The following is a 23030-nucleotide window of genomic DNA, read 5'->3' on the forward strand; positions in this document are numbered from 1 at the left end:
CACAAGCTTACGCCAGCATTAGATTCCTTTAATCTGAATGGCACTCGGGGAGAAAGGGAGCTGTCACAATAATTTGTAAACTTTAAAACTATTCATCATATATGACACAGGACCTATTTTAGAACATAAGCTAAAGGAGGTCGGCTGAGGACCAACGTGTACACCTTTGTTTTGGCTTGGTTTATTTGCTGAGTGAGCACAGTAGTGCTGTGTGATTCTTTAATGATACGATTCCTCAACTGCTTTTTTTTTTGTTTCCCTTATAGATTGAAAATACATACACAGTCACTGTGGTGTGGTTGTCAAATCGATCAAAAGACAGATCATGACTCCCGGATTAAGAATATTTTAAATCTATAGTCCTAGTTTCTTGTGATGTTGTTTTCTGAATCTTAAGGGCTTCCGTATTATTGTGAGATATGTCAGATTATCTGGGTATTGATATGGTAGGTGCTAGAGGCGAGTGGGAGAAGAATATATATCCAACACTGTCAAAAATCTCCTTGGGGGCAAGGCTATCTAACAACAAGCCTTCCCAGAGACCAGATATTGATGTTTTAATTTTTTTTTCTTCACTTCTCGCCATAACAGTTATTCGACCCCTTGACTTGTGTGTGCTACATAAATTCAAATACTTTATTTGGGATCCATGTTCCTGATATTGAATAAGCAATTTGGGAGAATGAATTAATGACTTGGCCGTTGCTGAAAATCCCCTGAAGAAATATTAAAATTGCTTTACTTCTGAATCAATATTATTGAGCGCCATTGAGGACCTTTTTTATGTCTACTATAGCGAGGGTAGCGTTACTTGTTGTCGGTAATTCCTTGCGGTAGCCCAGACACAAACAGTACAACACTATCTCTGTAGCATTTAATAATGCATGCAGGGGAAACGTGTTTAAATAGAACACCCTCTTTTGTCAACAGTCCTGAGGTCAGACAGTCTGCCACAGAAACCCACTATACTGTTCTCAGTCACAGCTGTCTGTCTAGAGAAAAGCCTTAGAGCTCCAGCAGTTATACCTTTTTCCCCTCAATTGCCTCTGACTAGGAATACACCTCTGTGTTAGCTTGTACGACAGCAAGTCCCATTTAACCAATTATTAAGACCTGAGCACCCGATTCCAAAAATGTCTTCTAAATTCTAAAGTTTTTCTGAAAACCCTATATGTTGTTATCAGCGCTCTTTTTCATTTCAAGGACCTCCAAAATTATATGTATCTGGCCACGGACTCCCATCTCAAAATAATTTGTTCCAGGGACACCCCGGAAGCAAAGATTGTAGTTCAAAACGTTCGCTTTGAAATATATTGATATTCAAAGATTTGTCACAAATGTTCAAGATTTTTCAAAAATAGCATATCTACAAAGCTCATAGCGCGGCACAAAGTGACACAAACTAATTTCGCTGGGGACCCCCTGGTACCCCTCCAAGGACCCTTGGGGATCCCCAAACCACACCATGAGAACCAATGTGCTATACTGTACTGTATATAGCTAAAATCTAAAATCACACAAATGCTTTCCCAGTTTTAATGGGTGTAGTAACTGGGAAGCTTGACCATTATCAATAGCTACTCATTTATGTGGGTGTTGTGACTGTGAGCTGAAACATCTCAACTGACTCCAGTGTTCATATATATATAAACAAACACAACACGAGGTGTGATTCTATAAACTGATCTAATGAAAAGTCTGCTAATGAAATGAGCATTCTCATTGATTTCTGCAGATCATTACACAAGGAGCTCAAACATCCATGGAAATATTTAGCGCAAGTTAAGTCAAAAGCAATATCTCTTCTATTCTTGTGTGTGCGTGTGTGTGTGCATTATATTCTTGTTTTTTTTGTGTGTATGTGTCTCATTGTGTGTTATGCGTGCGCATGTGTGCATGTGTTGCAATGGAGTGAGAATGATGTGGGGGGAAAAAAGCATTGAAATCTTACATTTAATCTGCTCAGAAGACTGCTTTATGACAAAAAAAGTATTCAGCATCATGCATTGAGGGAAATTCAAAGTAGGTCTCTTCACTGGCTAATAGAATTAAAGTTCTTTGTGTTCACAATTTAATTTCCTACGTAAACAAAGACACCTAAGGTCCCTCAGCCCAAAATACCAAGCCTTTAATTAGAATTGTAAAAAGAAAAAAAGAAAAAGAAGAGAGAGAGAGAGAGAGAGAGAGAGAGAGAGAGAGAAAGAAAGAAAAAAAAAAACTTTATATGGGTCTTTTAATGATATTAATGTACATTTTGAATTTATCACATACATGTGTGATGTGTCTGAGCCCTCCTTAAATGGGCCTTTTTAAGCAACCACGAAGCATGAAATGAATTTTCTTCAGCCTCTTTCTCTATTTAAAAGATGTCTTGTGTGGAGCTGTCCATGCTCTCCCATCAGCTCATTAAAATGTAATGCTGATGCTGGCTCTATGGAACAGTGCCTCTTAACCAAAGTTCATCACCGGAGATCTCTGGCAGGGTGGGGGGGTTCTAAGGGGGGTGGGGTGGGGGGCAGGAGTGTCACACCAAAGTGTGGGCCCTGGGTACAAGGATTCACTGCGGGCCCCCCATGAATGTTCTTCATAGGGGAAGGTTTTTTTTGTGCAAGTCTTTGAATATTTCAAATCCTTCTAAGAGTTTTTTTTTTTTTTTTTTTTTTTACCTATGTTTCTATATCAGTGGTGCTGACATAGAAAGGACCCCCAAAATGATATGTATTCGGCCACGGACCCTCATCTCAAAACATTTAGTTCCAGGGACCCCCCAGAAGCAAAGTTTTTGTCACAAATGTTCGCTTAAAAAATACATATATTCAAAGATTTGCACACATTTTCACGACCTTTTCAAAAATAGCAGATCTACAAGCACACAGCGCGGCACTCGGAGCTTGTAGAACTGTTATTTTTCAATAGTTAAATTATATAAAATAATTAAGGCCCCTCCAAATTGGGCCCTAGTAACTCAGTCTCCCCCCCCCCCCCCCCCCTTTTTGACGCCCCTGGTGGGGGGTTGCAGGAGGTTGGGTGTTTGGTGGTGGGGTGTGTGTGTGTGTGTAGCCCGATTTATACTTCGTCGTACACCGACGGCGTCGCGCGACGGAAACAGCCGATCTGTCGTGCCATTTTCGGAGCGCTACACCGTCATACAGCGGGGTATAAATCAGGTGTGTAAGGGGGCGGGGTCATACATACCGCCTCTCCTTTGCCCCTCTCCTCTACATGCGCTTCCATCTTCAAATGTATTGGCGTTTACTTGTTAAAATTATGGCCTATGTTCTTAACGTGAGGATGCACATAGCTGCTCTTAATTATTTGACTAAATGGGACCACGTACGTGTCGTGGACCCGTGTTCAAATGAACATGCTGGGGTCAGATTGTTGAGAGATTTGAAGTTAGCCTAAATGTTTGTATCAATGCTGGCTCCCCTTCAGATTCAGATTATGGGAGCTTTAACTATAAGCGTCGTTTTGGACGTTTTGCTTAGTGTTTAGTTTAAAACAACACAGTTAGGCCTATACTGATTATAGCACACTTATTTGTTATTTAAACGAAAATATCGGTTTTGACATTCGAACCATAATTCGCAGAGATAAATAGAACACTATTTAACCACATAAAAAAAAAAAAATACAATTTCATTGTCGTTGAACTTGAATTAGAGGCGCCATCACACAACACGAAAGGAAAGGAACGGGTTGTGAAGAACGCATTCGAACGGTGATAGGTTCTTAATGTGTTTTTTCGGTACAAGTCAATTTCCTTATCGCCAACACTAGTGGTCAAGCCATTTCCCCACCAACGGCAAGGCAAACCTCCTCCTCCGCCTCCTCCTTTAAAGCAGCCTGACTCTATAGTCTACCCCACACACACACACACACACACATTAGATGGGCTAAAGAAAATTGCCCTGCTTTATAGTGCCACGGGATCTGGTCACCGAATATTGATCGGTTTTCATCTAGACAGATTCACTCAGTCCTTAGATGTACTGCTGATTGTTGAGGGAGTTTGGTCTGAAAGATTGAATTGCACCTCCGAGACCACCCTGCATGGCGATGGGCGAAAGAAAGTTGGTCAAACAATATTCTGCTGTGGGTGCACTTAAACAGAGAGGGGGGCTGCAGATGTGATAAACCATTTTCAATTTGCACTCTCTGACCCCCTTAATTTACCTTTTCTGCTCCCATTTTCCCCCCTTTCTTTCTTTACCCAACCAACCTCACGTTTTTACTCTGAGAAATTAGAATATTCGTGAATGAATGGGTCACATAGGCCTACATCACATACTACTGCTGTTAACCACTTGAACCCCGGCATGCTTGTAGGCTATAGCCTATAGACTATTCTGGGAGGAAATAAGCCAAAACATTGCAGATCTGCAAGCTCACAATGCTACTGTATGTTAGAATGGTAAAAAAAAGAAAAAAAAAGAAAAACAAATCCAAGACCAAATAGGCGTTGTACTGCAGGTCAGTTTTAGTTTAAAAGACAACAAATTCACGTGCATGCTGTTAGATAGCCCAGTATGCGATGCGATTTCAAGTGTTATTTCATCGGTAGCCTATAAACGTATAATTGGCTTCACGTGTGCAGTTTTTGTTTTAAAACGCAAGTAAATAAATCAACTTGTTTCTCTTACCTGTTAATGGAGGAGACGCTTGGAACGGTGTCGTTGTCACAGACTGCCTCTGCTAACAGCCGGTCTCTGATCTCCCACGCGAACATGGTGGGGTTCTGTCTCTTGTAGTCCGCTATTTTATCCACTACTTTTGGGGTGGCGACCTTTGGTTTCGAGCCCCCGATAACTCCTGGCTTTATGCTGCCGGTTTCGTAGTATCTGCGAAAGAGACGCACGGAATAAGCATAAGACAGGCCAAAGAAATAATCATGGTGATCAAAAATGAATTAAATGTATTATAGTCAAAAATGTTCTTGGATTGATTGAGAAGAGGATTGAGGATTGACGTTCGTCCCATAATTGTTTGCATCAGCTCAGATAGCCTGTTTATTACATCTGCAAAAACTATCATCTATATCCATCCAGCCAAGCCAACTGCTGGTTTCAGTCTCTCCTAACGGGGACTGTCAATTAAAACGCCACGTAAAACTTCTCCAATTGATAGAACATGTGCGACTATAATAGCTCTAATATTGCAAATCAATCAAATTAGGCTATGTGTTGATAAGCTATAGTATTTACCTTAATTAATAAGAGCACATGACTTATTTCTAATAAGCCTATTCCTAACACATTCTGAATGTTGTAATGTTGCAGCAGCCTATGTGCATGCTGCTCAGTAATAATTCCATATGTAGAGGGATTTCTTCTCCCATTAATAGGCCTATATAAAATACATGCCCACACGTGTCACGGTGGTCTTGCCTGTTCAGTACATCAAAGTCTTTCTGGCCAACGTGACATGATGTCAAAGGCCTATTATATGAACCCAAGTTACCCACACGTGTTTTGTGATCAGAATTTTCTCCTTTTATTTTTTCATTTCATCTCTCTCTCTCTTAGCTTACCTGCATATTCTTGTGTGTAATAGGCTAGCCTATATGCACAGCAAAGTCAGATTTCCATTCCTTGTACTCTTGGGGAATAGGCCAACAAAGTGATTCTGATTCTGACTTGTTCTCATATCCATCCCTCCTTCCTTACCTGCCCAGAATTTTGCTGACGCACCCGTGACTGACCCGCAGCTGTCTGCTGATGTCGCAGGGCCGCACGCCCTGGTGTGCCAGCTCCACTATCCTCTGGCGGACCACGTCAGGTAGGGGTCTGCCGTTCACAAACACCCCGCCCAGCTGGTTCACCCCGCCGTGCCCTATGTGGGAGACAACAGCAGGAACAGGGCACCCTAACATTACATACATTCTGTAGACAGTTGATGACATGCATGCTGCATGGACACTAAACTGAATCATCCCAATAAATAAAAAATAATAATACAAAAAACATATACTATAAACCACTGGTTCCCAAGCACTGGGTCGGGACCCATTTGTGGCTCGCATACACACTTTAATGGGTCCCCTTAATTTTTGTTTCCTATTTTGTTTTTAATTATTATCAAAACATAAAAAATAAATAAATTACGCGTTTTCATTAAACATTTCCCAAAAAAATATTTTCATGAATTAAAAAAAAAGTAATTTCATCAAAAACTCAATAAAAATCTAAGAATTTCCATACATTAGAAAACACATATTTAAAGAACTAGTGAAAACAGTCGATCTGCAAGCTCACAACGCGGCACGAAGAGACGTGTTGTGAGCTTGTAGATCTGCTGTGCCTGTTTTCACTAGTTTGGGTCCCGGGCAAACGTCTCATTTCTCTTTTGTGTCTTGAGATATGGGAACCACAGTTATTTATTTTTTGTATTATAGATTATCTGAACCTTTTATCTTCTCCTGTTTTTTTTTACCTATATTTTAACCTTTACCCATTAATTTGAAACAATTAAATAGGCCTGCATATGCTGTAAATTAAAAAATGTATATAGCTCATTAATTAATACAAAAAAATGCATTCTGTCCTAAATAATATTACATCGTGATATAGGGTAGTGATAGGCCTACTAAATAATGCAGTAATTATAGTATATTTTGAGATTATGTAGCCTATACTGTTGTTCCATCTAGCCTTTATGTGCAGGCTAGCTGCCACAATGCATTTAGTATACTTTGTGTATAGCCTATTAAATCCAGCCTATTGTGTGATTATAGGCCTCCGTGTCACAGGAAAAACAATTACAATATTTTAAATGCTATAGTTGTATTAATGCTCCAGCTCTTTAAAGTGTGGATAAGTGACATATACAGGTGTAAAGTGGCCAACATTCTCTCACAGTGTAGAGGTTATGTTTTCGTGTAAACTCCACGTCTCAAGTTGGCTATTAAGTTGCAAGGTCTGCCCTTTTCCCTCGCACAGTAATTGTAAATAATTGAAAGAGCTTTGATTACTCATATTACATATTATTTGGTAAATGAAGAGCCCATCAATTATTTAAAACACATTCAGTGAATTACGACAAGGGCAGGCCTAAACAAAACAATAGCTCGTGATGATGGAGCTACTGTATATGAAACACTGTTTGTGAAATAATTCCATTTAAAAAAGCGTTATTAATGTTCTATATTGACTTTTTACCCATTTGATTGCATGCGTTAATTTGGTTACAGAAAATTAAACCCATGCATGTTGCTGAAGCTCCAATATCAAATTGCGTGTTTCCAACAACTCCTGCCAGGTGTATGTTGTTTGTTTACTTATGAATTGAAATTCTGCAAATCTCGGCCCTGTGTTAGTAGACTATTCTTTGGTGTATTTTCCTTATTGTAGTTATTTATTATGATATTATTGCGAGCATTATTTCCAGTAGCCTTATCTCACGAATGCCTTTAATGTGAACGAAAGGGGCTATTTTGGATCGTTCTTTCCCCCCATGCACTGCGTGTTTTGGTTTTGCTGCATGCAAATGCACTAGTCCAGTGCAGTGTCAGTTTTTAATGCACATGGATGAAACCTTTGCACTGAAAGCAATACTGTGCTATGCACTGTACATAACAGGCCTTTATAATAATAAGCATGTATTATATCACCATATGCAGCCTTACATGCACGCTGCATCATCTCACAAACTCAACGGCCATGCTATACTTACGGTGCATCGCCGAAAAGGGGTCTGCTTTGCAGTGAATATCCATTGGATAGCAAAGGAAAGAACAATAATCAACTGAAGTCGCCGTCTCGCCTTCCTATCAAAGATAAAAATTGTGAAGAAAAAAATATTCTACTCGACCGAAGGAGACTTCTTCGTTCGACCGACCAACCGAGCGACCGAACCGCTACCCCCCCTTCCCAGGTCCGGCAACTTCTCCCCAACAAAAAGTTGCCTTTCTCTCTTCTTCTTCAACAGTCCGTTCCGTGGTGGTGCACGCGAGGATGATGAGAGGCTTCTTGGCAGGTGCACAACATGACCCAGTCAGTGGATTGTTTTCAGTGATGTGACGTGCGTGTTTATCGGTGTTTTTCACAGCCCGTGGGGATAGGAGGAGGACGAGACGAGTAGTAGGAGACGTACAGATAGGGTTATATTCTCAGAGCATGACGACGAATAACAACAACACCAGACAACCTCTTTTGTAAATGTTCGTGCATGTCCAGTTCTGTCTGTTCGCATGCAGCAAGCAGCTCGTGGTGGTGTTGTTGTCGCGTTTTTTATTCCGTTATTCCTGGTGGCCTCGTTGTGCCGGTGGTCGCGTTGCGGGGACGTTCAGAATCAGATAGCAGCAGCGCATCAAAATGACAGGAGGAACATTGACTGCCTCTCTCTCCTCTCTCTCTCTCTCTCTCTTTACTATAGGTGATGATGCGTTAGGCTGGATCTTTGGGTTGAGAATGAAGCCCCTCTCTCTCTGTGTGTGCGTTTCTAAAAGCTTTGCTTGCTGCAAGCCCCCCTCCTCCGCCTCCCCTCCCTCCGCAGACCCCCTTGCTTATATGGATGACTTGTCAGACAAAGGCAGTGGATTCCAACACTTTTGTGATTCGCCAACGCAAAAACCCGGGGTCCAAATGAGGAGGTCCTCTTGGTCTGACACGCCGAAAAGGGGAGGGAAATAAATAATAAGGGATTGATTCTGGAGTTATATATCGTAGGACCCGGAGTTTTATAGCCTACTACTACTACTAGACATTATAGGAGCAGCTGCAGAGCTGATTGTATTTACTGAAGTTCTGAATGGATAGAAATAGAGATGAAAACATGTTTGTTGTATTTTTATATTTTTAATTTATCGTTTAATTCAAGTTGGTCTATAGCCTATAAGTGATAGGCCACCAGTCCTAGGCCTACCTGCTGTTTTTCCCACCTCAGGATTTAGCCCTGGGACATAATAGCTATGTTTTCAACAAACCTTTCTTTTTTCCCCCCCATCATTGATCACTACATGTCTGAAGTGGAATTTAAAGGGCCTAATTGCCCGACAACTTTCTTTAAAGTATATATAGGCGGCTGTAATATGAAAGGGCAAAGAGACAGGTTTTGACTTGGTATAGACCCTTTAAAAATATATATACTCTGTATATTATATTGATAGTGTGATGATGATCACTGTAACCTTCTCCCATGCACCGAAAGCCACCAACCTTTGCCGGCTGTGCAGGGAGCATGTGTGTGTGTTCAGTCTGAGTGTGAGGTTGGAGGTGAGACATTTGCTCTGTGTGTGTGGTGATGGTGAGATACAGCAGGTGCCGTCGACACGGTGCAGTTCTCCACACCTTCTGTAGATGGCGCTGCATATTTTCATAAACTCTGGTATAAAAGAGACTGCGAAAATTAGGTGAAAGCCCAGAAAGTTAAACTTGAGGTTCTTCTACTGGGAACGAGGAAGAAAAGCTGATACGAGTTTTGGACGTATTTTTTTGAGGCCACGCTCATTGTCTGCTGCAGGAAATTAGACAAAGTGCACATGATTGATTTTGTTTTGGTTTTATTATTATCTTTTTTTATTGTTTTTAATCATTTTGAAAACTCTTCTATTGCGCGCATGCACGCATGCACGTAAGAACGCACACACACACACACACACACACACACACACACACACACACACACACACACACACACACGCGCGCGCACACGCACGCACGCACGCACACACACACACACACACACACACACACACACACACACACACACACACACAGATAATCAGTGACATTTCCCATGTTAACTTTTCTTGATTGATTCTAACCCGATGGATCAAAAACTTAACTCAGCTGATTCTGCTAAAGTGGTTTATTTATTTTATAATTGTACTTGAAGATGCATTATTTAAAAAATATATATATATGTATTATTATTATTATGATTATTATTATGATGATTATTAATTTGTATTACTATTATTATTAATAATAGGCTATACGTAAAAAAAAAATATTGGACCATTGCAATACAGCTATTTGTATACATATAGGCCTACGCGTGTTTGCAAACTTCTAAGGGCTTATATAGAGGCTTGTGTATTGTATAATCGGGAACGTATGCCTGATATTTGGGCTTTTTTTTGGGGGGGGGGGGGCATCTCTTAGGGGCAGACGGCCCCATCTAGTGCTGTGCCTTCTGGTCAGGTTAGAGGATGATTTCTCTTTTTGTTACTGTTTTTGGAGTGAGCTTCTGGTACAATATGTAGCACTATAGGCTGTAATTTCACACTTGACTGCACATTTCCCTTAAAGCTACATTCTTTTTTTCTCCCGCTCTCTCCCTCTCTCTCTGTATAAGACCCCCCCTCAATTCCTTCCCTATGCCCTTGTGCTCTGCACGATTTGGTCTCTCACTGCAAAAATTAAGCATTAATGCTTTTTTTTCTCTTCATATTGGAATTGTTTTTGAACACATAAATTAATACACGTTTTCACTTGTTTATTTTCTTTGTCTGCTGTTGGGCTGGCACGTGTACACAGCGTGTTTGAGTCATGTTCAGATGATGTTGGGCCATATAACCTTCTTCTTCTTATTTTATATATATATATTTTTTGTTGTAGCCTACTAGGCCTACTACTGAAGTAGCCAATTCTATTCATAAACGCATGCAGGTCATAACAACCCTTTTAAAAAATGTTTTAACAACGCACTACACTGAATCAATTAACTCCACGTTTGCAACTTTCCTCTTTTTCGCCAATCAAGCCCAGCTGGGAAGGCGACCATTGAACCCAGAGACACGTGTCAGAAAAAAGTTGAACACTGATGCGAACGCCTCAAATATATAGAAGTCCACCGCGTATAATGCAGAATAGAAAAGTAAAAACGGGGGGTAACAAATAAAACAGAAGAGTTTGGGAAATGTTTTGGGAGGCCCGCATGCACCCATTAAGAGAGGTGTAATATATTGACAGAGAGCAATTTATCTTTTGCCCCCCCTGCTAATGGCCTGTGTTAGTCTATAAGTGGCATATGGGAGAGAGAGGAGGAGAGAGAGAGAGAGAGAGAGAGCGAGCAGCGCTGGCTGCAGAGAGAGAGAGAGAGAGAGAGAGAGAGAGAGAGAGAGAGAGTCAGAGAGAGAGAGAGGGGGAGAGGGAGAGAGAGAGAGAGAGAGAGAGAGGGAGAGGGAGAGGGAGGGAGGGAGGGAGGGAGAGAGAAGCACACTCGGGACAGACAGGTCTGGTCCAGCAGCTCTAGAGACAGAGAGAGAGAAACATCTAGTATTTCCAGGGGACTTTGGTTTGGTTTGGTTTGGTTGGGTTGGGAAGACCGGGGCCGTGCGGTGCGTGCGTGTGGTGTATATGCTTTACTTGAAATGTTATTTATTTTGTATTTGTTTGTTTTTCCTAGCTATGGTCCCTATAGCTGCTCTCTCGTTCGCCATGGTTATTGGTTATTTGCAACGTCACAAATCGATATGACTTTCCCATCTCTTTTCAGTCCTATACCTGGGAGCTGACATGACATGCAGCACTAATGGTTGTAAGTTGAATATTAATCCTTTTGGATTTCAAGAAGGGATTTCTTCTATACTGGGTTTCTGATTCATATGTTTTCTATCTTTCTGGAAATATCACTCCGTGCCAATTAAGGTTAGGCCTATGCTGTTTGCATCCTGCACATCAGATCAGGCTATATAATTTAAAACTTTTGAATCAAATTTGAAAATAACAATATATATAAATCAACTGATGGGCTATTACATTTTCTAAAATGCCAGCTGTCATGCCGCGCCATGTATCAATACATCGATTATAAGAGCTATGCTTAAATTGCATTTGACATGCCACTTGGGCTGTTCGTCTGAATTGGAAATGGCTTTGACAAGAAAGTAAATTATATATATATAGGTCTATATATATATATATATATATATATATATATATATATATATATATATATATATATATATATATATATATATAATTTATTTATATCAAGCAGCCTGTCATACAAATGCATTTTTTCCGAATATTAACAACGGAGCTTTTGATCACATAATGATTTTAGGAACATTTCAGCTGTGTGACCCAACCTCGACAGGGCGTCGCATTAGAACTTCTTGGCAAACGAATTGCTGAGGAAGTAACTTTTAAAAATTCACCATAAATCCGTTACCAATTTAATTTAGATAGACAACTTCGACGTCGTTCTCATTGACGTTTCTTTACAGTTACTTTGCAACACACAATATCAACGAATATATATAGGCATACTTGTCTGACTTTTTATTGGATTTCCAAAAGGTGTCGTGTGTGTGTGTGTGTGTGTGTGTGTGTGTGTGAGTGAGCGCGTGCGTGCGTGCATACTTTAGGCTACAAATCTTGCTCGCTTGAACAGATGGAGCATCAATTTGATCCCATCCTCAACACCATGAGAGATTGATTTTGCACTTGCTTTTAATTTTGCCATAATTAATTAGATCATTACGGCTGTTTTCCATTGATCTTCCCATTTAAATGTAAAATTAAAAGGTGAATTAGAGTGTGATCTATGTTTTCTGTGGAACAACATTATGCATTAGAAAAGGCGATGGATTATTGATTATTAGTAGGCCTATCCCCATTGAGTGTAGGTCTGGTAGGCCTTTATGTATACTGCTGCCCTGACGGATTTATAACGTTATGGGAATTACGCGCACCCTACAACAGACGTGCTCCCGATTTCACACTCGTGCACATGTACGCACGCGCCGAACTCACGCACGCGCACCCACCCCCGCCCACACGCACACACACACACACACACACACACACACACACACACACACACACAGTAGAAGTTATCAAAGCACATGCATCTCTTGTTTTATCACACATTTGATTGATTGATTGATTGATTGATTGAAGAATTTAGAAGTTTGCAATAGGAAAAAGTAGTTTCATGACAGTACAAATAACTGGTACAATGTCAACTAAAAGGAGATCCTAGTAAGCTTTTCGGCTTATTTACACAGGAACCAGTTTAGGATAAATATTTTGTTTTGTTTCATTGGAACAGAGCAGAATGCACTATAATATATTAACACTTTAGTTTAAAACATCTTTACAGATAACATGTCAGGCTCTGGGTCTGGCTTGAACTAATGAGGCTATTATACCCAACAATGCTCATGTGCATGTCTGAAGTGCTCTTTCAGCTTGCACTTCAGAAACTATACACCAAAAGGTATCACTTAAAGGAAAATATGTCAATTCACCACTGCATAATGTGTGCAGCAAACCACAGCCAATTAAACGTTACTGTCTTTGATGGGAGATCATGAAAAATTAAGAATAGGGGTAAAATTCAATGTGAAAGTTTTACAACTGTTAGGGCCATATCTCAGATGATAAAATCCACACAGCATGGTCTTCATGCGTCCGGATATGGCTGTATCTTTGACTACAGCTGTAAAACCCAACACCCCTAAAACTACGCATTACATTACATTTAGTATTTAATTCCATTTCCGCGAACATTGTACCTGGAATATTCTCCGCTTGGCTGTGCTTGCTGATGTCTCTGATCTTTCTGATCTCCGTCATCACTCATCACCCATTCTTTTAACACACGCACACACACACACACACACACACACACACACACACACACACACACACACACACACACACACACACACACACACACACACACACAGTCTGTGTCTTTATAGTCTGTGATTCTGTGAATAATGGTCGCTGTAGTATATACTGTACTGTAGTCGGTTGTATGAAATATTTGAATGCAAGCAGAATCAGGTTATATTACTTTGATTGGAAAACACTTTGTTAAATTACTTTTTATACCCTGAGCACAAAAGCAGTCAGACAGTTGAGTTTCTGAGCTTTCCATGCCTCAGGTACGGCAAATCATTAAGCAAAATTAACATCTCATTTGCATTTTAAACATGAAAGAATACATTATATAAAGTAGGATGCCGATTACATTATAAAAATATTATTATAGTTTATTATATATATATATATCCTTCATAATTATTCTTTATTTATGTTATTTACTGTGATATTTTTCTTCGTCCAACTTGTAAAACCTATAATCTAAACGCAATGAAATGACGGTAATGTTGACTCTTAAGTGTACTGCAAAAAACATTGCTGTGCATGAAAAGTTTTCATGCACTTAAGTGCACTTTGTGTGCACTTTATCATTTTGTCTGTATGACCTCTCATTTCAAGGCCTCTTAATATTTCAGGCACTGCCTCTTTTACCTCCTATGAATTAAAACACCAAGGAATGAAATACTGTCCTTATAGACAGAAAATACACTCTTGCGCCTCATACAATATGCAGATTTGCGAGTAATTGTTAAATATGCCCTGCAGTGCTGGATTAAAAATAGGACTGTATCATTGTCATTTCAAAAATATTCTCTATGTTGCATAGTACTGGGAACAGGGGCTAAATCCCCTCTTCACCACCAAACTTTCCACATGAATAGTTAAATGTGTGCCCCTCTGGTTGGAACTTAACGAAGATGAGAGAGAGAGAGGTTAATCATGAGGTCTTTTACAATTTTTGCTAATTTGAAATAGTTTTTTTTTATCTTGTATAGTCTTGTATAGTATGCATTGCATTTGTAAATAAAAATCCTGGATATTTAATTATATAAGATTATATTATAGTGATCGAACAACCAATTAGTAAACCACTGTCATGATCATATTCACATTCACCACTATTACCATCTTTATCATAATTTGTAGCAAAAACAACAAAATCGCTCGTCACCAAAAAACACTATTTGTTGCATTTTATAACAAATCCTGTTATTTCTCCCCTTCTACTCCAATATCATCTTCACCACCTCGAGCAAATCTCAAGTGTCTCAACAATAACAACAACAGCATTCCTCCTTTCACAGTTTTATTTATTTATTTCATGTGCAAATAAACCATCAACATAAAACAACAGTTAAAGCACTCCTTTCACTGGATGAATGTAGTGTGTATATATATATAGGCTACTACACACCATAGGTCCTGCAGTCAGTCATTCCACAAAGGGCCTTGGTTCAGTGTGAGTGAGAGAACTCTGATCCCATGTCAGTATATTCCGGTGGATCAGCGTGTATCTAGCAGAGATCAGCCCGAGGCTGCTCGGAGGTGGCCTGCCAGCTGCCTCTGTCCCAACCAGACAGCCAACAGCTTCCAATCACATGTCAGCAATATGGGAACTGCAGCTTCTGTCCGGTGGGCCCGTGACATGTGTTAGCCCATGGCATGTGAATGTATAATGTAGCATCCATCCACCTCCCGGTGGCACAATGTGAATGAGCCCACAAAACATTTAGAGTTTTTTTCTTTTTTTGTCTTCTTCTTCTTTATTAAAGTACGGAAATAATTTAATAATACAGTATTGGTAGTTATCTTAATTGTCAAGGATAGTGCTTTATGTTGTGATTGCATGACAGCTACACTGAATGTTTCAGACATGTTTGTATGTCTGTCTGTCTGTTTATCTATCTATGTCTACAGATATAGACAGTGTGTGTGTATTGTATATATTTATATATATATATATACACACACACACACACACACACACACACACACACACACACACACACACACACACACACACACACACACATATACACTCTCTCTCTATATATATATATACACACACGCACGCACACACGCACACACACACAGTAAATACGTATATTTGTGTGTGTGTGTGTGTGTCTGAATGCGTGTGGCACTGTCTGTGTGTACACACACACACACACACACATTGCTCTCCCCAGAAATCTATGGATGAGTGGTTTCCACATAAGCTCCTGATCACTTCTGTAAGTGCTTCCTGTCACCTTCAGTGGTGTAATGATCATGAAAATTGTGACCTTGATCTATGGAAAGCCATAATGTGACTGAATGGCCTCCTCCCACATACTTCTCCCAGGCTCCGAGCATGGAGGCACGCCAAAGGAGGGCTCCGAGGAAGATTGTTCAGTGGTAATAAAAAAGCCAGTAGTTTGGGCCGTAATGGTCCAGGCATTCCTCCTCTCAAACCCCATTTGGCTAAGTCTTCAGCGTGAGGATGTAAATTAGAATCTGGAGGATGTTGACAATTGTCCTCGGGCGCCGGTTGGATTTTATTGTCACACCCTTCCAACCCCCAATCTGTGCCTACCCCCCCAAAAAAAATTTAAAATAAATAAAAACCACAAAAACAAACAAACATATGAGTGAATATAAAACTGTATTTAGAGAATATTTCATCTCTTCTTCTGTGCTTTTTTTTTTTTTTTTTTTCGTTTCAGATTGCAGGCAAAAAAAAAACGTTATACTGTAATGATGCTGTTGTGTCCAAATTGTTTTTGGACGTTATGCATTGCTTTGGTATTGGTTTAGTTTAGTGCTCTCTGCTATACTGCTGTCATCAGAAGTATGATTATAAATAGAAGAATGGCTATCTAAGGCATTTACCATATAACAGATAGACATTAGATTAAACGTTTCCTGTTGGTGTTGCGTTCCCTAGTATATTACCCATAATACAAAATGTTATTCATACAATGTATCAACATCAATGAGCATTGAAATATATGACAATATGAGGCATGTTTGACCAAATGGTAACTTTTTCAGCATTCTTTTTGAATTTTGACGGTGTTGTTCTGCTTCAAGTAAGAAAATTAAAAGGAGGGGGGAAACAAATCTGCCATGGTGCTGCATGCTTGAAATCACATCTAGTCTGGAAAATCTGGTTTGCGCAACATTGTTTATGATCGCACCCTTGCCAGCTTTTCATATTTAAACGAGCAAAGGTTTAATTACCAAATGATGACAGTGTCATATGGTGCCATGATGGCACGGGGCGTCTAATGAATGCAGAGGAGCGAGGGAAGCGTGCGCGACACTGAGTGACAGTGGGATGCACGGATCAAAACAGGAGGAGAAAAAAAAAACCTCAACAACACAGAGACAGTAAAACATCTGTAATTTGCAATTCACTAATGTTCAATGGTTGCTCATGGATTAAGAATTTTTAAACTGTTGTCTGGCACAGATGGAGAAGAGATGAGGGAGGGAGGGAGGGACGTGTGGGTGTGTGGGTGGTACTGGAGCGGAGGGTGGGGTTGTTGGTGATGGTGGTGCTTCTAAGCATCACTTCTGTTAACCCCTTAAGCCCCCTCATACGTACCTCATTGTTCGACGAATAGTGAAAATTGCTGATCTACAAGCTCATAAAGCGTCACATCCCAAACTCGTTGTGAGCTCATACTATATTCACTTTTTTGACATTTTCAATTTGAAACATTTCACCTATAATGAGATGCCCAAGTAGGGATGCCAGGGGTTGAAGGTGGTTAAGCTGTATAAATATCAAGGGAACCTTGATCACCCAGATCTGCGTTCCCTTTAAAGAGGAGATTTTTCTAGGCTTATTTAAACTCGCCGGGACAGCTTGTAGATCGCGGGGAGTTTTGCTTGCGAGGCTCTCGCTCTATCCATCTCGATATAATCAGGAGACAGTTTGGAGCTATCTGGACCTGGTTCTGTTCACACATCAGAGATAATTTCGCTCCGCTGTTGATGTGCGCTGAAATATTGCACTGTGGTAATATCAGTTAGTAGGCCGCCAAAAGATGTACATGCTTAACCAGGCATGAAACCTCACTGAATTACACCATATTTATACTTATCTCAGATCAGTGCTTTTGTCATTACATTTTTGGTCGGGTTGCCTGTCTTGTTTTTTCTTTTCTTTTATGGATCTGTTTAATGATGCACTGTGTAATGGTATAACAATGTATAGGCCAGGCCATTGTCACATTTTACTCAGCAATGTCAATAAATAACCACAGCAGCCTTCAACCTTCATATGAACTCGGAGAAACCCGCTCTTCGCCCAGAATCATCATCATTTTCCGCTGTCAGGATGTGGGGACTCTTTGGTCGGTGGTGTGCACCTCCAATATGTGGAGAACCTTTTGACAGTGGCCAGACAGGGGGGCTTCCTGCATGCTTAGCCCACCAAAAACAGTGGACTGTGGAGAGCTCACCCTTTCATTAGTAATTAAGTGCTGTTGTCATGCTGTGACGTAATGAGTTTACCCTGGCCATCCGTCCTGTGACACTGGAATCACTCAGGAGAGTGCTCCTCCCAGTAAATCACTGACACACACTGAGCTATCACTGGGTAACAGCCATGTACTGTAGTAGCACTTTACCCATTAACCACTTTCAACCTGGCGTCCACATTTTAGGCATGTGATTATAGGCAAAAATCTGAAAAGATTTTTTTCCCAAATGTTCAGAAATAGCTGAAAGTGCAGATCTACAAGCTCACAACCCGTTATGATGCGACACATTTTGAGCTTCTATGTTGCAGTTTTTTGCTATTCGTTGCACAACTACAACTTATAGGGATATAGTGGTTGAAACATTTTTTTATCTTATTAATGCTTTTGCTATCTGGCTAACCTGCTCTCTCTGTATCTCGTGTGCCAGAATGTATTTGCATTGCTTCATTAGTTAGTCTCTGACTGCAGCAGTGTCACCAAGAGAAATTCCCGTAAATGCATTGTAGATACAAACACTTGCTCAGACTTTCCTCTGCACAGCCCAAAGCATGAGGTTTAGAAGCCCCCTCTTGACGATCTTTTCATTGCTGCTGGTTTCCTGGGTGGTCCTTATTGAGTTACGCCACGAGGCACACTGTTGTCACTTTGATATTGTTTCAAAAGAAAAGAGCTGAGTGCCTTGTTTTCTGTGCCTGCTGAATGCACATCCAAGGCAGCCACATGTCGGAGCAGTTGTTGCCTGCGATATAGCCGGGGCCCTCTTGACTGTACAGGTCTCCCACGGCTTCCTCTCCGCAGGCCCGCCAAAACATCTGTCACGGCACGGATGCCATTTTCCTCTCGTGGTCAGAGCGTCAGGTGAAGGTGCTGCCTGCTAGCCTGGTGACATGGTACACATGGGTACCTCCAACAACAGTGCTCATTAACAGGCAAATGGAGCAGGCGTCCCAGCAAATTGAGCAGCATTTCGCCAGGATCAGCCCCTGCCAGATTGTTCAGATAGCCAACGTGACATCACCAAGCGCCAGCCTCCTTTGCACCCCCCCTCCACACAACCCCCAAAACACCCCCACCGCTCCCAACACCCAAAAAGAAAAAAAAAAATTAACATCCCTAATCATCTGCCAGGCTAAACATTATTCTTCATGATTCAGACCAGCCATGCTTGCCTTCCTCTACCCAGCATCTCTCCTCTCTCTGGGCCAAATGCAGCCAGCCTTGGACTGATTGCTCAGCCTTTTGTGCCCTTCATTTGTGAGAATGGCAAATCGATTCTAAAATCATCACCCATGAGCAGCTCTTATGCAGAGCCGGGGTGTGTGTGTGTGAGTGTTGCAGATATAAAATGGAAATCAGGAAAACAGAAAGGTCCCAGTCCCAGACACCCCCCCCCCCCTCCCCTCCCAACCACTGCCTCATATGAGGGCAGCCACAAATAGATGCTAAATCTTACAAACGGATGCTCCCCAGCTAACGTTATGAATATTCCACTTTTAGATCATTTTGAATTTAATATCCTTACGGCCCAAATGTCTAAAGAATCACTACCTTTCTCGTTTGAAGTGAGGATTATTTCTTCAGTGTCAGACTACATTGTGTCCTACATCTTTTTACTCCCAGGCAGTGAAAAACTATTTTACATAACTAACAAAAAAAGAAAAGAAAAAGAAAAAAAATTAACCAATGAGAAAGTTCAATGGGAGAACAGAATGGAAGCTTGGCATATTTAATTAATTACTGCATATTAGAATGTTTGTTTACAATAAATGAACGGCTACACGAGGTCTGATGTTAATTAATTTAAAGTGTACTTCCCCCCGCACTCCCCACAATATGTTGACGACTGCTACTGAGGTGCTTTCATGGCAGGTAGGCCTGTGTCTCATTGGATTTCCATCAATGGCTCTGAGGTGTGTATGGAACAAAGTCTTGCCACACAGATTAGAGAGAGTGTTAACATGATTGCTTATTAATAATGCCAATTAGCAGTCATGGCGACGTAAAGAGAAGAGCAGACCAGTCGATGTGTGATGTGTGCACTGGAGATTCTCTAAAGCCTCTCATTTATACTTTGTCGTGTGTGACTGCGACGCTCGCCGAAAATAACCGATTTCCAAATATAGTCTCACATGGTCAGGCCCACCACATCGAGGCTCTGAATCACAAGTCAGCATTTTCTGGGACTGGGTTTTGTCAGAGAAAATCTCAGGTAAGCCTCTCTGATTAGCTGGCCTATACTATACCATAAGTCAATGTTTGTTACGTGATTGGTTTAAGGAGGCCAGTGGTTGGTCAATTCACACGTCTGTTATGTTTGGTCAATTCACTCGTCTGTTATGTTTTGGGGTTATTTCTCCAAACCATTTTATTATAGTTGTGTGCCAGACGTTAGCTATCTATATAATCGTCTGGCAATAGAGTAATCTATCAAATGAAAGACAAGAATATCGCAAAAGAGTGTCACAGCCATATGATGAAATATGAATTAGGCTTTAGCCCTGCTTTAAGGGTCTCAAGTTACCGTTCGATCATATTTCTCTTCGAGGTAATACTTTATCTAACCTCAAAGGCTCGAAAACAAGACGTTTAGATTTATCAACAGTTCCACTTAGAGATAAACTCTCACTCTCAACTGAACATAATCTACCTGTCCCTCGAATGCAGTATTTATTTTTAGATTCTGCAGCGTCTTGGAAAAAAAGAGTAAGAAGTGCTTATCCATGTGTCCTGTTGACTGTTTTTGTTGCCACTTTATCAGTGTGTCTGGGAGTGGAGGCACACGGCTGCACACACAGTATAACGGGAGTCTCTGGAGGTCTCGCTCGGACAATGATGTATTTAAGCCCCTCCAGAGGTCAGATGGACTCTGTCCAGCACATCACCTGCAATCAATAGTGTTGGTAAACCAGGCACAACTGACCAGACATGGAGGGCCCTCTTCTAAACACACTGTGAGCGAACCGCATGGCCCATTGCACAGCTAAAACTGGGAGAGGAATGGCTTGACGTGCGGCTACTTTAGTACTGGCAAGTGAGAGAGAGCACTTATTTGTGTTGGGATCCATGGAGTGGACTATGGGAAATCATTGCAGAAACAACCCCAAATGGTTGGCTGAATGTGCTATAGGGGGAGGAACAAGTGGAGGAAGTATAGTAAATATGAAGAATATGGTAGGCCTATATGTTATTCCTGAGAATGATATTGTTCAATACCTGCAATATCTGTATTCGGTATACGGGCTGAGACAGGGACGTTTCTACACTCAATGTTAACCACATGAACCCTAGTGTCCCTCTTCTGGGCATGTCATAATAGGTGAACATTATTAACAAGAGATTTGGTGTAGATTGAAAAAGGAGGGAGACAAAAATAGACCCCTGTGGGACCCCTGTCAAGAGGGGGAAAGTCCCGAAAGCGCGAAGCCCGAAAGCGCGAAGTGGGGAAATGTCTCCTACCGCACCGTTAGCGCGAAGTGGGGAAATGTCTCCTACCGCACCGATATTGTATGGTAGTACAGCTCCTTGTGAACGTTGATAATATGCAGTGCTCGATATTGTATGGTAGTACAATGTCTCTCTTTTCATTCACATGCTCCACTGTGCACGCACTGAGCACGCAGCTCATAATATGCAGTGCTGTCTGCACTCAGCTTGTCTCGCAAAATAGCTGATCTGCAAGCTCACAACACGTCGACAACGTGAGCTTGTAGTAGCCCTTCACAATAAGGGTCCAGGAAGATATATTGTGTGGTAGTACAATAGTTTCGACAGGGGGCACCCTTTTTCATTTAGTCAAATATATTGTGTGGTTGTGTAGTTTCTTAGGGCTTAAAATGTCCTCACGCCTCCCCTCCCCCCGCAAAGTGAAGCCGATAGCCGAAGGGTGCTAATAGTCGGCTAATAGCCTGCATTTGCATGCATACGTATGCATTTCCCCACTTCGCGCAAACGGTGCGGTAGGAGACATTTCCCCACTTCGCGCTTTCGGGCTTCGCGCAAAAGGTACGCACCCGTCAAGAGGTATATAGGGTTTAATTGCTTTTTCCTCTATAGCCTGTCTTTGTCTTGTATACTTTTGCATCATTGAAATTCTATTGTGACGCAACATCTGACTGCCAAGATTGTCACTGTGTGCAAGACTTTGGAAAAACTGTGCCGAATTCAATGAATGGGTCTGTGCGAACTTTAGCCCAAAAAAAACAACGAAAGCAGAGGAGAGCCGGGGTGTCAACGGCAAGTGGGGTTTTTGAAGAATTGGCAGAGTCATTTAGGCAGCACCTCACATCCTTCACAAACAAATGAAGCCCCCAGTGCTTCAAAGTGAGATTGATCTCCTTTGGAGACTTCATGCCGAACGCTGGGATTCTGAATATTGAGAAAGGTGCCTCTCGCCACGGCAACCCAGCAAAGCCCACCCTTCCCCCACCCCAGCCCCCCACCCCGTCGCGTTCTCCACTGAAGTGATGTAGGGAAAAAAAGGACCCAGTGGAGTTTTCAACTTCATCAATATTCACTCATTCATCCTGAATCCTGGCAGCAGATTCTCGACTGTATTACTGGATGGATGTTCCCCTTTGTCACTGTGAGGGATGCCTGAAATGGAATTTTAAATTAGAATAGAACAATTCCCAATTTTTATGGACTCCGGTCACAGCCATATATATCACTTAATGATGGAAAACTTTTCAATTTGCTGCGTAGGTCTTTGGCACTACCCAGCCATTAAATAGGTCAGGGTTGACTGTACCTCGTATACCGAACTAACCCTTTGATGGAGACACAAAACTCTGTATTATTTTGATAAAACGGCTTATTTTGATTTGGCAAATCATGATAAATAACAAACAAAGGGAGAATCACATTTCAGTTGAATTCATTTGTATATTTATTTATTTAAGGCTGTGTGAATGAGTTTGAAGTGTATCTGTGAATGACAAAATCACGGTTGCATCGATCCTTAATAAAGATGTTTCTGGTAGGTTTAAAAGTCAGTGAACCC

The 23030-nt window shown here is 41.1% G+C and overlaps 1 protein-coding gene across 3 annotated transcripts in view; it reads right to left on the reverse strand.

Annotated features, from left to right (window-relative positions):
- The window catches only part of pax2b (paired box 2b), a gene marked incomplete at both ends in the record, with an annotated part of 36787 nt that extends 29067 nt beyond the window's left edge, over window positions 1–7720 (reverse strand). For 2 of the 3 annotated variants that reach the window (XM_080747541.1, XM_080747542.1), the window contains 3 exons: window positions 4644–4841; window positions 5667–5832; window positions 7672–7714. In XM_080747541.1, coding sequence (XP_080603667.1) covers window positions 4644–4841; window positions 5667–5832; window positions 7672–7714 — 407 coding nt within the window. Of the gene's footprint in view, window positions 1–4643; window positions 4842–5666; window positions 5833–7671 lie in introns of all 3 variants that reach the window. The other variant, XM_080747543.1, reaches the window with a different exon arrangement.
- Window positions 7721–23030: the final 15310 nt, after the last annotated feature.

The sequence above is a fragment of the Nannobrachium achirus genome (genome assembly GCF_963921795.1).
Source record: "Nannobrachium achirus genome assembly, chromosome: 18".
In the NCBI taxonomy this organism is placed as follows: domain Eukaryota; kingdom Metazoa; phylum Chordata; class Actinopteri; order Myctophiformes; family Myctophidae; genus Nannobrachium; species Nannobrachium achirus.